Source organism: Coregonus lavaretus (assembly GCF_964263955.1).
Source record: "Coregonus lavaretus genome assembly, chromosome: 8".
NCBI classification, from domain to species: Eukaryota; Metazoa; Chordata; class Actinopteri; order Salmoniformes; family Salmonidae; genus Coregonus; species Coregonus lavaretus.
Genome location: NC_139995.1, coordinates 24,720,236 through 24,738,904, shown reverse-complemented (window position 1 = coordinate 24,738,904; position 18,669 = coordinate 24,720,236). Strand labels below are relative to the sequence as shown.

Here is an 18,669-nt window from a genome sequence, read left to right as displayed (position 1 = left end):
AATCCAGACAGCTGATGTTCTAAAAGAGCTGCAAAATCTGGACCCCTACAAATCATCTGGGCTAGACAATCTGGACCCTTTCTTTCTAAAACTAGCCGCCGAAATTGTCGCAACCCCTATTACTAGCCTGTTCAACCTCTCTTTCGTAACGTCTGAGATCCCCAGAGATTGGAAAGCTGCCGCGGTCATCCCCCTCTTCAAAGGGGGTGACACTCTAGATCCAAACTGTTACAGACCCATATCCATCCTGCCCTGCCTTTCAAAAGTTTTTGAAAGCCAAGTCAACAAACAGATCACCGACCATTTCGAATCCCACCGTACCTTCTCCGCTATGCAATCCGGTTTCCGAGCTGGTCATGGGTGCACTTCAGCCACTCTCAAGGTCCTAAACGATATTATAACCGCGATCGATAATAGACAGTACTGTGCAGCCGTTTTCATTGACCTGGCCAAGGCTTTCGACTCTGTCAACCACCGCATTCTTATTGGCAGACTAAATAGCCTTGGTTTCTCAAATGACTGCCTCGCCTGGTTCACCAACTACTTCTCAGATAGAGTTCAATGTGTCAAATCGGAGGGCCTGTTGTCTGGACCTATGGCAGTCTCTATGGGGGTGCCACAGGGTTCAATTCTTGGGCCAACTCTTCTCTCTGTGTATATCAATGACGTCGCTCTTGCTGCTGGTGACTCTCAGATCCACCTCTACGCAGACGACACCATTTTGTATACATCTGGCCCTTCATTGGACACTGTGTTAACAAACCTCCAAACGAGCTTCAATTCCATACAACACTCCTTCAGTAGCCTCCAACTGCTCTTAAACACTAGTAAAACTAAATGCATGCTCTTCAACCGAACACTGCTTGCACCCGCCCACCCGACTAGAATCACTACTCTAGACGGGTCTGACCTAGAGTATGTGGACAACTACAAATATCTAGGTGTCTGGTTAGACTGTAAACTCTCCTTCCAGACTCACATTAAGAATCTCCAATCCAAAGTTAAATCTAGAATCGGTTTCCTATTTCGCAACAAAGCCTCCTTCACTCATGCTGCCAAACATGCCCTCGTAAAACTGACTATCCTACCGATCCTTGACTTCGGCGATGTCATTTACAAAATAGCCTCCAACACTCTACTCAGCAAATTGGATGTTGTCTATCACAGTGCCATCCGTTTTGTCTCCAAAGCCCCATATAATACCCACCACTGTGACCTGTACGCTCTTGTTGGCTGGTCCTCACTACATATTCGTCGCCAAACCCACTGGCTCCAGGCCATCTATAAATCACTGCTAGGCAAATCCCCGCCTTATCTTAGCTCATTGGTCACCATAGCAACACCCACCCGTAGTCTGCGCTCCAGCGGGTATATCTCACTGGTCATCCCCAAAGCCAACACCTCCTTTGGCCGCAATTCCTTCCAGTTCTCTGCTGCCAATGACTGGAACAAATTGCAAAAATCTCTGAAGCTGGAGACACTTATCTCCCTCACTAACTTTAAGCATCAGTTGTCAGAGCACCTTACCGATCACTGCACCTGTACACAGCCCATCTGAAATTAGCCCGCCCAACTACCTCATCCCTATATTGTTATTTATTTTGCTCATTTGTACCCCAGTATCTCTATTTGCACATCATCTCTTGCACATCATTCCAGTGTTAATACTAAATTGTAATTATTTTGCACTATAGCCTATTTTATTGCCTTACCTCCATAACTTGCTAAATTTGCACACACTGTATATATATGTATTTCTGTTTCTGTATTTTTGACTTTGTTTTGTTTTACCCCATATGTAACTCTGTGTTGTTGTTTTTTATCGCACTGCTTTGCTTTATCTTGGCCAGGTCGCAGTTGTAAATGAGAACTTGTTCTCAACTGGTTTACCTGGTTAAATAAAGGTGAAATAAAAAAAATAAAATATGAACATATGTATTTAGCAATAAAGTTTATGATTGTACAATATGACGTTCATAAGTCTAGTTTGTGTGGTGCAGTGGGGGCAGTTTAGTATTTTAGTATTTGATTAGGATCCTCATTAGTTGTTGCTGAAGCAGCAGCTACTCTCCCTGGGGTCCACACAAAACATAAAACATTACATAATACAGAACATTAATAGACAAGACCAACTCAAGGACTGAACTACACACATTTAAAATAAGAACAATAGAACCGAAAAAGGTTCATAGTGAAAGTTACCCTCATTACTGACAGTTTCCCAAACTGAGAGTACAAAACATTAAGAACACCTTCCTAATTGAGTTGCACCATCCCCCCTTTTACCATCAGAACAGCCTCAATCCGTCGGGGCATGGACTCTACAAGGTGTCGAAAGCGTTCCACAGGGATGCTGGCTGGATGTCCTTTGGGTGGTGGGCCATTCTTGATACACACGGGAAACTGGCACCTACTACCATACCCCGTTCAAAGGCACTTAAATATTTTGTCTTGCCCATTCACCTTCTGAATGGCACACATACACAATCCATGTCTCAATTGTCTCAAGGCTTAAAAATCCTTCTTTAATCTGTCTCCTCCCCTTCATCTACATTGATTGAAGTGGATTTAACAAGTGACATCAATAAGGGAACATAGCTTTCACCTGGTCAGTCTATGTCACGGAAAGAGCAGGTGTTCTTAATGTTTTGTACACTCAGTGTACATATGCTTAAGAGTTATTTATGTCAGACAGGGGAAAGGCGTTGTGCTGTGAGGTGTTGTTTTATTTATTTATTTAAAGCTAATTTTGCTGTTTGCATGAGTAATTTGAGATGGAAGGGAGTTCCATGTGATCATGGCTCTATGTAATACTGTTGCTTTGAATTCGTTCTGGATTTGGGACTGTGAAGAGACCCATGCATGGAGCGATTTCAGTGCCAACACATTGTATTTGAAATCCATAATTTTGAATTTGTATTTCATGATTTGAAACTGAATTGAGTGAATATTGCATTCAGTTAAAAAATTATATTTCAGTTTATTTATGAATTGTGCCTAACTGTATTATACATTTTACATTAGCATTTTAGTCATTTTAGCAGGCACTCTTATCCAGAGCGACTTACAGTTAGTGAGTGCATATATATTTTTTCATTTTCATTTTTATACTTATGCAAAAACATTTATTCTATTTTACTACCATTTACTTTATATTCATATTATTATCTTTTATTTCTTATTGTTGTTGTATTGTCAAAAATGTAGGGAACTGAATGCAAACTTTGATGAACTTGAAATGATAGTTTGTATACTTGATAAACAGACAATGAATGCTAAATCTACCACATTGAAACTGAATATATAAATATTGAATTTGAATATTAAAATTACATAGAAATTTAGTTATAAAACTTAATGCAATATTCACTCAATTCAGTTTCAAATCATGAAATACAAGTTCAGTTTATGAATTCAATGATTCAATTTGTGCATTAGAAATTCTAAAATATTAAATTCAAATTTTGGAATTCAAATACAAATTCTGTTGGCACTGAAATTGCTCCATACCCCTGGTGGCATGTCTGGTGGAGTAAGTATGTCTGTCAGATATATACTTTATGTAAGTTGATTATACAGACAATTTGGATTTTTCAACACATTCATATTTCTCACAAAAACAAGAATTGATACAGTCAATCTCTCCTCTACTTTGAGCCAAGAGAGACTGACATGCATACTGTTGACAGCCCTCTATGTACATTGAAGGGCAATATGTGCTGCTCTGTTTTGGGCCAGCTGCAGCTTTTCTAGGTCCTTCTTTGTAGCACTTCACCATATCACCAGGCAATAGTCAAGATTAGATAAAACTAGAGCCTGCAGGACTTGTTTGGTCAACTGTAGTGTTAAAAATGCTGAGCATATTTTTATCGCTGACATACCTCTCCCCATCACTACAACAATTTAATCAATATGCCTTAACCATTCCAATTTAAAATCTAAGGTGACACCAATACGTTTAGTCTCCTCAACTTGCTCAACAGCCACAATATTCATTACCAGATTCAGCTGAGGTCTAGAACTTAGGGAATTATTTGTACCAAATACAATGCTTTTAGTTTCCCATTCCTAAAACTGACTGCAACTCTTTGTTTAGGGTTGCAGTGATTTCACTAGCTGTGGTTGCTGACATGTATGTTGAACAGGTTTCCCTCAAGAATTTCCCTGTTTTTAGCACCATCCATCATTCCTTCAATTCTGACCAGTTTACCAGTCCCTGCCGATGAAAAACATGGTGTTCTCGGGGTGATGAGAGGTGTTGGGTTTGCGCCAGATATTCCTTGATGGCCAAAAAGCTCAATTTTAGTCTCATCTGACCAGAGTAACAAACGTGTTTGCTTATCTTTTTCTTTAAGCAATGGCTTTTTTCTGGCCACTCTTCCATAAAGCCCAGCTCTGTGGAGTGTACAGCTTAAAGTGGTCCTATGGACAGACACGCCAATCTCCGCTATGAAGCTTTGCAGCTCCTTCAGGGTTATCTTTGGTCTTTTTGTTGCAACTCTCTGATTAATGCCCTCCTTGCCTGGTCCGTGAGTTTTGGTGAGCGGCCCTCTCTTGGCAGGTTTGTTGTGGTCCCATATTCTTTCAATTTTTTAACAATGGATTTAATGGTGCTCCATGGGATGTTCAAAGTTTCTGATATTTTTTTATAACCCAACCCTGATCTGTACTTCTACACAACTTTGTCCCTGACCTGTTTGGAGAGCTTCTTGGTCTTCATGTGGACTTTATTTAACTAATTACGTGACTTCTGAAGGTAATTGGTTGCACCAGATCTTATTTAGGGCCTTCATAGCAAAGGGGGTGAATACATATGCATGCACCACATTGTAGAATAATAGTGAATACATCAAAACTATGAAATAACACATATGCAGTCATGTAGTAACCAAAAAAGTGTTAAACAAATCAAAATATATTTTATATTCTTCAAATAGCCAGCCTTTGCCCTGATGAGAGCTTTGCACACTCTTGGCATTCTCTAAACCAGCTTCATCTGGAATGCTTTTCCAACAGTATTGAAGGATTCCCACATATGCTGAGTACTTGTTGGCTGTGTTTCCTTCACTCTGTGGTCTGACTCATCCCAAACCATCTCAATTGGGTTGAGGTCGGGGGATTGTGGAAGCCAGGTCATCTGATGCAGCACTCCATCACTCTCCTTGATAAAATAGCCCTTACACAGCCTGCAGGTGTGTTGGGTCATTGTCCTGTTGAAAAACAAATGATAGTCCCACTAAGCCCAAACCAGATGGGATGGCATATCGCTGCAGAATGCTGTGGTAGCCATGCAGGTTAAGTGTGCTTTGAAGTCACCAGCAAAGCACCCCCACACCATAACCTCCTCCTCCATGCTTAACACTGGGTCTTCCATTCCTGTGGCGGTCGTCATGAGGGGCAGTTTCATCATAGCGATTGATGGTTTTTGCGACTGCACTTGAAGAAACTTTCAAAGTTCTTGAAATTTCCGGTATTGACTGACCTTCATGTCTTAAAGTAATGATGGACTGTCGTTTCTCTTTGCTTATTTGAGCTGTTCTTACAAATATGGACTGGGTCTTTTACCAAATAGGGCTATCTTCTGTATACCCCCCTACCTTGTCACAACACAACTGTTTGAATCAAACGCATTAAGAAGGAAAGAAATTCCACAAATTAACTTTTAAGAAGGCACACCTGTTAATTGAAATGCATTCCTGGTGACTACCTCATGAAGCTGGTTGAGAGAATGCCAAGAGTGTGCAAAGGTGTCATCAAGGCAAAGGGTGGCTATTTTAAGAATCTCAAATATAAAATATATTTTGATTTGTTTAACACTTTTTTGGTTACTACATGATTCCATATGTGTTATTTCATAGTTTTGATGTCTTCACTATTCTACAATGTAAAGAATTGTCAAAATAAAGAAAAACCCTTGAATGAGTAAGTGTGTCTAAACTTTTGACTGGTAGTGTATATGCCCTTATTTGGAGCTTGACGTAACATATGTTAGTTTTATGTGGGGGAGAAGGAACTGGCGCAAAAGTTGAAACACCTAACACAGGTAGCCTAAAGTTAGAAGTCTGAAGAGATGGCAGCAAGAGCAAGTTGGTGTTCTGTCCCTGGCTGCACTTTATATAAGACATCTAGGGAAGAAGGCACAAATGTCACTGTTTTCCATTGAAAGATACAGACAGATGAAGAAGATGGCTAGTGGCGATAAAAAACAGGAAATATGATGACTATTAAAAATATATACAATCGGAAATGATGGAAACTCAAAGACACAGCTGTACCTGTATTCCCATGGACGGGATCTGGTGCTGTGCCAAAATAGAGGCATTTTTCAGAAGAGAAAGCGTCAAAGCAAGCGTGCGGAGTTATGTAGTCTAATCATTGCAGTTCGAGTTGATCTTATTGTGTTGTAGCCTAGGCGCTCTAATGGTTAGCATATGTTGAGGAGATAATAGACAGTAATTGTGTCACCTTACATTGTAATAGGCAGTAATTGTGTCATCTTACATTGCAGAATAGACAGAAAAAAAATGAAAAGTGTTGTTGCATTTTAATTACTTAGGATCGGGTCTACTCGCATTTTTTCATAATCATATTCTCCAATGTCTGATGTGTTGGTTAGCAATGGTGTATTTGCATGACAACATTTCATGCTTTTAACTGTATAGCCTTGCATGAAATACATGGCCCCAGGAACCACCTGGGGTAGACCTATTTGGTTGCATGTATTGTGGTCTACCGTGTATTCATAACCCCCACCTTCCCCTGTCGATAGTGGCCATGAGTATCCTAACAATAGATTACTTTTAGCCCCATGGTCATAAATCATGTATTACAGTTCACAAACATCAGCGGCCCTCCAGTAGTTTTCTTCATCACTCACAAGTATTTCGTCGTGGGGGAATCCCTTTACGTAAAAACTGCACGTCAGACAACCAGTGTTGTTTACTTCATATAACTAATCTGTAACGCTACGCTACTGTCTTCACTACTCCCCTGAAAAAAAATAGCATCTGTGATTGTGAATAAGGGCCTTACCTGCAGTTTTTACGTAAAGGGATTCCCCCACGAAAGCGCACATGCACAGTTGTTACCTATTTCCCTGTTGTTGCAGTCTGCCACATGAAATAATGATCTAAAATAATTGTTTTAAGTGGAAATTGTTTTAGGTGGAAAAGTACACATTTCCTGATTCAAAACCGATAGTACTTTTGATAGAAATAGCGTGGTGCACATTAATGTAAAAAATTTATCATATTATTTAGAGCTGGGATGATAAACCGAAAATTATCGACACCGACCATATTGATCACTTATCGCAGGCATTTTGCAGATATTGTCCATTATCAAGTTTATCTATAATGAACTGAAATTAACTGAAAATGTGGCGTACTGTAGTATTGCTGCATCTGCATGCAAATTACTTAATTAGCAATCAAGTTAATTAAGCAGCTCAAATAAAAATGTAATTATATCAAGTAGATGATGAGGTTACACTCACGCTGTTGTCACTGGACCCTGACACAGGATAGACTGTCCAGCCCAACTCAGCTGTCGCTGTGGTGGAGTCCATTAGTGTCTCTGTGGAGAAGAGAGAGAGGGCGGTCAGACAACATCAAAGTCATAGAGTACCTTCAAACAAATAATATACAGTAGCAACAGTGCACATTTACAGCAAGTGAGCATGGGAGGAGATGGAAGTCCATTTATGAGCTAGTCATTCAAACCCTGATAAGATATGATTTCAATTCATAGTAATTAAATGATATATTTAATCCAAAAAAATACTGCTATTGTAGATTGTATATTTCCTGATATCGCCATTATCCCCTCTCTTAAAGTTGGCAATGCAACTGTTTGAGACACAGGCATATTTGGCTACATGCTGTAGTAGTAAACAGTGTGACCATCCACGTGGTAGAGAACAGATCACTGGATTCACTGGAACCTGGTCAACTCTACCACAGCCACCAAGCTACTCCATCATAGGTCAACTTCCACTCAACAGGCACATGCTTCTTCAGTTCCACCCCCTGGCTTTGAGGGGCAACCGCCCGGCTGGAAAAGCAAAGCTCCTGGGGTAGTGAGAGGGGCCACTCTGGATTAGCTGGTGGAAAAGAACACCTCTGGTAATTGGGGTTAAAGAAAATATGTCTCCTGTTTGTCATGAGGTCCTCTCTGGCCAGCCAATGCCATTCCAGCGGCAGGCAAGGCAGGCTGTCTGTCAATGCCTTTTCTCTGAGGGACGGGGGTCTCTGAGGGATAGGGGACGGGGGACGGGGGGGGGGGACGGGGGGGGGGGACGGGCAGAAGGCAGGTCCTACAGGCCTAATGAATTTCCACTGGTTATTAGCCCAGGAGCACTAGTGTTGAGCTGGAGCAGATGGAGACAACATTCATCAGGTGTTACGCGCCAGCTGCAACTCCAAAAGAACAGAGAAAGATGTATGTAACTCCCCTTGACAAGCCAGCTACTAATTATAAGTCACTTTTGGCAATTGGTAGTCTAAAGTTATTTTTCAAAGATGTATTTATTATTCAGTATGCGTTCTGTATGATGAGTTCCCTTTCAGAAATTGGAAAAGCACTATTGGGCTAATGATCCGGATGGCCTGATTCTACAGTACAGTGCAGCTAAACTCACACAAGAGAGCGAACAGCATCCAATATATTTTACAACGATCCAGTATTTCATAACACATGGATTTCCTCTGATTTATATTCCAGAGGAAACCAAAGCTTTTAATTAACAGGCTCCACATGCCGCAAATGTATTTTTAGGAACTTGCCGAATCTAAGAGCCTCACCAATATACGCAAAGCATAATAGCACATTTCACATCCCATTCAGTTATCACAAAGCCCAAATCGTATAATTAGGCAGATGAGGCTGCATTTCTGCTGTCGTTGATAACCTTGTGCGACTCCGGGTTGAGCAGTCTGCATGAGTGTTAGGCAGTGAAATTGTAATTATTCCCCGTAATGATAATTAGCTGAGTAGTAAAGTGAGAATGATGAACCCCCTCGTGGTGGTTTAGGGAGTGTGGTAGTGTAGAGAAAAGGGAGGAGGGAGTGAAATATGTGAACACAGACGGTCCTCCACTCCCTCAGTCAGGCTCACACAACCTTTTGCTTCCTGCTATTAGAGGCCTGCACGCTGGACAAGTAGTACCTTGCCCTGAAAGAATGATCACCTTTCTCCCTCCTGCTGACTAGACTTCATACCAGGCAGCCACACCAATTCATTACCTACTGCAGTGCCAAGCATACCTCACTGAGTCACAACCAGCACTGTTCACCCCCTCCTCAATCCTCAGGCTCCCAGCAGGCAGCACAGTGGCAGGGCATGACTGCTCAGTCAGACACACTGTCAAGAGAGAGAGAGAGAGAGAGAGAGAGAGAGAGAGAGAGAGAGAGAGAGAGAGAGAGAGAGAGAGAGAGAGAGAGAGAGAGAGAGAAGGAGACCAGGACTGACTGTTTACACTGAGGTCTCGAGGTGACGACACATTCCAGCCTGGGCCTCTGGCTCAGCTGGGGGTCAAAGGGCACCAGCTATATTTCAGTTATATGAGCACACAAAGGACAATGAGCACACGGAGGACACGAGAGCTTAAACTTTTCAACAGGGCTGTCTTTTTTTTACTACTAGACAGGCTCAGCCTGAACAGTGAAGGTGCATGAATATGCAATGAGACCTTGGAGTTTTAGAAACGCTTACAGGCCTAAGAGCGCTTCCTAGAACACTTCCTGAGAGTAAGCAAGGAGGGTTTTGTGCTGATCCTAAACCTCCGCTGAGAGGGTTGTTTGAAGTTACAGAGGGGCCAGACGGGAGGGGCCAGCAGTGCTCCAACAACACTCAGTCTTCTCTTAGAGCTAGGGGTAGATGCAGCCGCAGCCTCTCAGCTTTCCAGAGAATGCCATCACATTTTAAATGAAGGTTAGAGAGAGCAGCTGTTCACAAGCCCATAAACAAATTGAGCCTCAGAACACATACCAACATTAATTGACATGGATCAATACACTTTTAGGCCTGGGATTATTGTAGCGGAAATTGGTTGGTCGGCAGCCACGTTCTAAATACCAAAAAGTAGGAGCAACTCGTATAACTTCTATTTCTAAGAAGTGCAGGAGACAGTTATATGCAGAGCAGTGTGTTCCAAAATGATTGCCGGCCTCGTTAGCAGATGGGTAATACACAATGGTGGAGGACGAGCCAAGCTACCTGCACACACTATAAAGTGCTTTGAGACCAAGTGAAAATTCAATTCATTTTCATTCATAGAGTCGGTATTCAAGGTATGTGATTTTGTTTTGTTCAGAGCTTTGGGTACATTGCCAGCCCTTTTAATCGAGGCACAGTGATTCTCCTCCAGGTCCAAAGAGCAGGGGATGCAGCAGAGGAGGACAGGAGAGGCAGCCTGCCATAGAGCACGTGTGTGTACGTGTGTGTCTGTTTTTGACCGCACATGTGCTTGATTTGTGTGGGTACTGTGTGAGTATGCTTTGGCTTGAGGCGAGGAGGTCAGGCTTTGAGAGATTGATGGCCAATTAATGTGTAGGAATGAGCAGGGCAGAGTCTGATGGATGTACACACTGTCTCCTCCAGGGTGGAACATCTAATCTTCCAGCTCCCACTGCCCTCCTCCAGGCAGGAAACAGGCAACAAGTGCAGCCTTCCAAACAGATGCACATCCCTGTCTCTATAGCAGCACACAGACACACAGGCAGACACACACACACAGTCACAGATTCACTGATTATACTGTAAAAATGTATAAAGCATGAATTTTCAGCAAATGATGTGGTAGTGTTCTGTCAAAATAGTGCAGAACAACAGTGCAGAACAGCCGTGTAAAATAAATACGATTATAGTATCTAGCCAGCTTCAACATGGGCAAAACTGGGCTTGTATCAAATTTTGTCTATAGTTTAATGAGGGTATTTCTGAAGAAGCGATTGACCTCCAAAACACAGCATGTAATGGCTTGCAAGCATGATGTTCTTTTATCCTCCTTACCAGTAGCAAATTCCTCAACATTGACTCCTACATCAAAGCATCCACTAACACTTTTTTTCAGTGTGGTGGAAATGGCAGGTTACACCACCACAGTGTTTTTCTCACCAAATCTGTGGTGTGTATAACTCAATGAACTTCCATTTCCTTAAACACCTGGAATCATAGGCTATATTAAATGGGAAATGTGGATTATAGATGGCGGTACAGCTATAGCCTGAACAATCTGTCCATAAGCTAATACCATAGACCAGTGGGCAGTCTTCTTGTGGACAGAGCTAAGAAATGTGCCTACAGAAAAACTGCCAGTGCCGAGGTAAGACTTATGCCCATAATGATGTATGCACAGAGCTACTGTATGGCATTTTGGACAGAATAACAAGTGGAGTGCTCTGTTTCATTTAGGGAGGGTGCCCCCGAACCTGAGCCGTCTCAGAAATCTTTCAACTCCATGAGGGTCCATTAGGTGGGGCTCCCACCACCACCACATTACAACATGTCCTTGTGCGGTAAATGAATCAGTAATCCTGCATTTACAATGAAACAGGGGCTTTGTGGATGAGGTGGCAACGGCCCAAACCCCAACAGCATGGGCTTTTTTTCAGAGCATCAAACTGGGCTTGGCGTGCTGCCCTGGGTATCTGGTGCACATTAACATGTGACTTTGGAGAGACATCACTCTATCAGGAAGATTTATGGGTAACCGGGGGTTATTGTTCGTTCCTGCAAGGCCCGGTTCTGGGGTTCTGATGATGATGTAGGGGCTCGAGGAGTGATGAGGTGGGACTGAGTGGGACACGACCAAGGCTGAGGATCTAGGCCTGCTCTGAGGGAAAGAGAGGAAGTTGGGCAGTTGATTTTGGCAGCAGACGATGCCCTGTGAAATATGCTACCACACACAGTACGTGGAGCACTCTGACTGCTAACAGAATGATACAGCAAAGCATTTCCCTGGGCTACAAGCAGGATGTTCTACAGTAATCCTTACAGAGCCCACTGTGTTATCATTCAATATAACTAAACCTGTCAGCCTGGACAAGGAGAAATGACCAAAAACAAAAAAGTAAATAAATCAAAAACTCTACCGTAACATGACTGTCAAGTCCTCTATGTACTACTTTGAATCGCTCAAAGACACTCCTGTCTTCACCCTTTTCTGAATCAGCCAATTTTATCACAAGAGTATCTAATCCATAATAGTAGATTATTTAGGTACGTAAATGTGTCAAACTACTGGATCATAAAAATAGTAGCTACTCCTGACCCTTATTCATGATTCCACATACAGATGTTTGATCAACATGTTGCAGAACTTTCCTGCAATGCAGGACATTTAAAACCTGTAGTGTATTTGAGGTTTAAAAAGGCTTCTGAAGTTTGTAATTTCCACTTAGAAATTTGAGACTTGATTTTCCCTTACAAAAAATGTATCACCCACTACAAAAATGTCCATTAAAGGAGTAGTTCACTATTTTACAACAACTTGATGTTAGATGGTTCCCCACCCTGAAAGTTGTCTATAGGCCAGGTGAAACCGTAATCCATGGTTCAGTTTCTTTAAACAGCCACTACAAACTTCAAATGGCCAGATCACCTTTAAGTAACATCAAACCAAATATGGAGTTGATTTCAGGTGATTTGGACATTAAACATACTCACATGACCCCATCACTTTCATTGATTGTTAGCTTGTGGTGGCTAAGGTTAGCTGAAGTTTGTAGTGGATGTTTAAAGAAAACTGAACCATTGATTACAGTTTCTCTTGGCCCATAGACTACTTTCATCAAGTTGTAAAACATTTCCTGTTGCTGCAAGATTATTGTCCTGCTGTAGCAAACTGGCTAATATTAAGATCCTACATCTGTAACTTTTCCAACAGATCACTATTCCAAAATAATCTACGAAGTCATTTTCCAAACCTGGCTTACATTATCGTGGATTACAACACCCCTGTGCGATGGCTTGCCAATCTTTTCAACTTTTGGAATTCACACCAGGGCTTTGGGAGAAAAACCTCAGCTTGGCTGCAAGGCTAGATCCTTATGAAATCCTCATTCAAACATCCTAACGGAGGATAATGTTTTTTTCCTTGAGTGGTTAATGGAAATTGCTGTAATAATGGGTCTCATAATTTTAAAGAGTTCAATCTTCAATAGACAGAGAAAAGCCTTCAGTCCGATAATCTTTCCCTGAAATGTGGAGATCTTCCATCATGCTTGAAATACCTGCAGGAAAGTCATGCTGAGATGCACAAAGCACCCTACATCAAACTAACAGCTTTTCAGATATCATTACTAATTAACTTGATGGAAATCATAATTGCAAGCCTCCCACACCTTGCCTACAAGCCATAGGGAGAAAGGCGGGTGATAAAATAATGTATACAGACAGCACATTCACAAACATGAAGCAATCCCTTGTTCATGGATGTGTGGTCCCGGGTTTCGCATGACAGGCGCTCTCTCCTAGGTCAGGCTGAACAAGGCAGGCTGTACCAGAGCCCAACACCCCTCAGGACCCATGATGGCGTGGGAGTACCAAGGGTAGGAGGCGTTCCTCCCAGGCAGAGAACACCGAACTTGGGGGAAGGAAGGGCTCAGTCTCCCCTCCCAATCCCAGTATGTGCTGGGATAATGAACACGTCTTAGAGTTCAAGGAAAACCAATCTCTGTTCCAGAATTTCAGATCCATAGCCCTGCCAGAAAGTCAGCTTTGTATGTGCAGGCCTGAGAGGCATCACATCAGTGAAACGGCTCTGAAACTGTCTGTGTATGTGACAGAGAGATGGGTAAAGTACTCCAGATTGACTGATAAGTGCTCTTTATTTGTCAAGTGATGTGCTGTCCAAGCTTGACTCAAACAGGCAGCACTTTCCAATCATTGTGTCAGCAAAAATTTAGCTATAAAGACAGAAGAAAAAAGACTGATGTTTATGTTTATTGCCAGTCTGACCTTGTTTGTCTATATAAGGGATCACCCTCTGTTTGACCCCTGTAAAATGCCTTCATATTAACCAGTCAATGCCACTCCATGCCATTAGACTGCCAAACAATTGAGTTTACTGCCTATTCCACATCCTTTAAGAGCCTTTAAAAGTAGTCATAAATTATATTTCTGAGCACCAGGTTTACTCCTGATCCTTATCAGTTAAAGGGTGGCTGGTAAAGGAGACCTGGTGACCTGTCCTTCATGTCACTGGGCTGGGGCTGGAGCTTGCCCACTGGGAAAAAACTGCTTGAATTAGTGTTTTGTCCATGTCATTTCAACCCAAAACTTCAATGTGATGACATTGACTCAACAGCGAAAACTGATTGGATTTGCAAAAAGTCATAAATGTAAGGGAATTTCATATTTTTTTCACCCAACTTTTAACCTAAATCCAATGACAGAATGACATTCTTGGTCGATTTTACATTGAACTCATGTTAGTTGACAACTCAACCAAACGTAAATCCAAACTAGACATTGAACTGACGTCTGTGCCCAGTTGGGGGGCTGTTATGCCTGGTGGATGGAGAGCAGGAAGTCCAGTCAGACCATTTCTCAGGCTGTCAGAGAGTAAACGCTGTGCTACAACACAGCTGTCTGCCTGACCTGAAATATGCATGAGATGGAAATGTGTGAGACTGAGCTTCTGAGCTTCCACTCTCCTCATATCATGTTGAATATCTAAATATGGCCATGGGGTGAATCACTGTCCTTGATGTAAAGGGTTCAACTTGATTCATGTATGATATGCTGTTGTTTGTCTCCAGGCACAAGTCACTTATTTATTGATTGGCTAAAGCGATTGAAGCCGGTAATCTAAAGAAATACACAGACATCACATGTATACAGCATGCTGTGTATGCCAAATACTTTCCTAGATTCAGTATTGATAAACCAAAATGGTGTATCATTTCTAGGTTAAGTGCTACAAGAACTGTAAATGGGGCTTCTGACATTATATTGTTTAATGATACATTTGGCTCATCCGGAGATGTGAATGATTCATGAAATGTAAATAAGTCTTTGCCTCTCACGCAGAGACAAGCGTGCTTTAGTGTGGGCATTTATCATTAGACGTGTTTATTATTACATGACAAAATTAAGTGGAAAATAAGGCCACGTGAAAATAACATTGTAATGAAAATGACAGTAACTTAACACACTGTTAGGCCTCCTAACCCAACATTATTTCAATCCCAAGAACTGCCATTTCCTCATATTTCCTGTGCCTTCCCTGGCATGTGCTTAGAATGGGCACGGGGGAAACTGCTTCTCCAATACAAATCTCCAATCACGCTTGTAGGCAATGTCATCGCGACGTTGGCTAGATAAACTCATGCGCAGAAACACTTAATCGAGTCTAACGGTCGTCTCACGCCAAACTGCGCATGTGCAGGCCGTCAAATCAAAGGCACTCCTTCGAAAATAAAGTTGTTTTTGACGAAAGGTTAAACGTGTCAGTTTGTAAAATTTACGAGGTTAGAGTAATAACATATTCAACTACTTAAGACATTGGCAGGAATCTAGGTTGTGCCTTTAGATTTGGAGAACATTTAAAACTATTTTTCACTTCTCTCATTGACTTCTCAAACCCCAGCCTGGTCTGCTTAGTCTTCTTCGCAAGTGTTCTCAGAAGTCTCGTGATGTTGCGCCTCTGGGTTTATAAACTCTGCGACCATAACGTCACTGCATGAACTACTGTTATGTGTGTCTAAAATATTTACCAAATGGAGGGGATACAGGCATTGGCACTGTATCCTCCCAGGAGGACTCAAAATAACAAAAGACTTGATACAAGACTGGTGGTTATATCATAATTACCAGCACATTGATATCAAATACTGTTTACTCACTGTTTTAAACATTGGCAACAAACCAAAACATTGGTATCTGGATCCATGAAAGGAACACATATCAGAGAACAGAGACTAATACGAACTCTTGCGTCCTGACGTATGAAACCCCTATGTGTGTTTGTGCCTGTGTGTGTTAGGGATTGGCAACAGCTATCCTTGTCTCTAGTAACGCAGATCTTTCAACCAAGGAGCCTCCAGAAAAATGTCAAAGCTTAATATCACAGGGGATGATTAGTGAGATCTGATCCATTCATTTTCCATAACCACCCCATCAAGTGTAACTAATACAATATGGAAGCACAGCTATTACAAGATAAATGATACAATACCTCACCAGTCTGCATCCTTATTACATTTCCTCTCAGTAATATGAATCACAAGAATTTCAGATGCCCTAGATTGCCATATTAAACCATCAGCCCTTTTTTGTAGTTTCTGTGCTGAGGAATTTGAGCAGTGACATTTGATGTGTGAGCATCACAGGGTCAAACTAGGGGAGTTGATCCATTGCCAGTCAGTGCAGTCTGTCTGCCAGGAAAGTTATAAGCTGTAGATCTCTGTCTGCACAGATATCCCCATCCCCACCCTCCCCGCTGCATAATCAATAGCATGGTCTACTTATCCAGATTTCTCTATTGAGGCTAATGTCAAATGTAAGTGATTACAATTTATAAAAGTACAGACTCAGAGCTTCAAAATGGTATATCGTACACTGTAGTTGGAAGAAACATGGGAAAGTTTTGATGTTTTGAGAGTAGATAAACGTGTTATCCCACTTAACAGACAAGCAGGAGAAAATACCCTTTGATGAGATTTTGACACTTCCTAAAGAGCTCTTCTTTGTTTATGCCCATTCAGCATCTTTCCCACCCATTTAAACCTTAGCTCCTCTACTTAAACCCAGGGCAGCGATGTTTTTGAGAGCTGTAGCATCACTTTTGCTGTTGTCCATACTGTGAAGTAGGAACCAGCGTCAAACGCCTCACATCCTGTAACCAGTCACATATTTGCTCACCTCGGTGTGGCGTAATTTTCAATCGAAGCATGTTAATCGGGACTTTAATCAAACATGTAAAAAAATAGTAAAGATGTTGGGAGGCCTGTATGAATCACCTGACAGACAAATGGCTAGAGACGGATAATTATCATACATCCTCCTATGGAGAGAGTGTCTGTGGGGGGTGTGTCTAATGGATTTCTGTGTGAGTGTGTGCTTGTGTGTGTGTGTGTGTGTGTGCGTGCCTGCGTCTGTGCGTGTGTGTTTTTGAGTGCATACCTTTTGTATGAGCATGGCTGGTGTAGTGACTGAAGGATTACGCCATGCACAGCAGTAGACAGCAGACTCCAGCAATGCCAGGTGGGTAGCCCTTCCTCCCTCCCTCCCTCCCTCCCTCCCTGCCTCCTAACACTCAGGCTTGTTACGACTCTCTGAGACGTTCCATATCCAGCCCACCTCCCTTAAGTTCCCTGAACCGAATAGGAGATGAGTGTACCTCCTCACGGCCGTGACTGTTTTACCAGGACCCCCTGGACCTGGGGACCACACGTATCAGGGAACAGAGGAATGGCAGACCTGCTTCAGATTCCTGGCCTATGAGCTAGTCGTCCTCTTGCCTGTGGAAGAGTTATGACCGGTCACAGCCCCCTGGGGTTCTATAAAGCTCAGGCTCTGATGCAGGCTCCACAGTGGGTCTAGCCCTGCACTGCTGGGACCATTACTCCTGTCTGAGGAGCCTAGCGTAAAGACACACAGCCAGGACATGCCTCTGCACTAACCCAAATATCACTCCACTCATTGCCACCTCAAATCCCTGCCTTCAACATGCTCTCCATCACTGAATGCACAGCACAATGGAAAGTGTGTACCAATAAAACACTTTTAAGGCCCTCTAACACCAAACTAACTACAGCTATCCGGAGACATTGGACACCTGTGGGCCAGAGATGGAAAGCTAATGGTTTCATGGTGGCAAGCTCTGAATGGTTATAAACAGGGTTAAGTTGAGCTGCCTGGGACAGCACAGCAGCGTTCCCTTCAGCTGGACCAGGCTATGTTTACAAGAAGCAATACTCACCAGACACATTTCCAGAAAGCCCTGTCCACAAAGACTTAAAGGGTATGTACTCCCTCACATTACCCAGAGCTCCAATACACCTACACACCAACTGGAACATGGTGCTGTACCACAGCAGGATAACAGAGAGGGGTCAACCCAGACCAGAACACCCACAATGCATTTCTCAATAATTCTACACTCCGGCCCCTCCACAAAACCAGCACAGAGAGGCATTCTCCTTGAAATCCTCATTTTGTGCAAGCATGCATGTTTTTTCTATATAGCTCCTAGAATTGGAGAAGGCAAAGCATGACTACGGGAAATAATATAGTCTGTAGGTCCTTGTCAATTGTAACAATCAGAGGGCAGTCTACTCAAACCAGAGCATACTCTGAGGGCAGACCAGACGTGGAGTGAGGTTCCTGTACAAAAACAGGCATAGCCCGCTGTTAGCCTGTGGAACAGCCCCTCTGTCATCTGAAATTAGCTTTGGAAAGGGAAGGTGGAGACCAGACATTGCTATTGGCTTTAGAATGTAGATAAATGTTTATTGTAAAACCTGTGAGGTATACAAACAGAGCCTGGCTTGTCCAAGGTCCGTGGTTTTTGCATTGTTTCTGTTTGGAATGTGGAATGTTCCTTTAATGTGCAGAGCCCTGTCATCTGTTTGCTTTCAGTCATTACAGTCACTTAAGACGACAGAGCAGTTTGCTTTACTTATATCCCAAACAGCTCAAAAACATAAGTGTTGAGTTTGGGCT

The 18,669-nt window shown here is 42.4% G+C and overlaps 1 protein-coding gene across 8 annotated transcripts in view; it reads right to left on the bottom strand.

Annotated features, from left to right (window-relative positions):
• The window catches only part of LOC311134228 (ephrin type-B receptor 2), a 172,211-nt gene that overhangs the window by 103,649 nt on the left and 49,893 nt on the right, over positions 1 to 18,669 (bottom strand). For all 8 annotated transcript variants that reach the window (XM_084167837.1, XM_084167840.1, XM_084167839.1 and 5 more), the window contains exon 2: positions 7,496 to 7,575. In XM_084167837.1, coding sequence (XP_084023963.1) covers positions 7,496 to 7,575 — 80 coding nt within the window. The remainder of the gene's footprint in view (positions 1 to 7,495; positions 7,576 to 18,669) is intronic.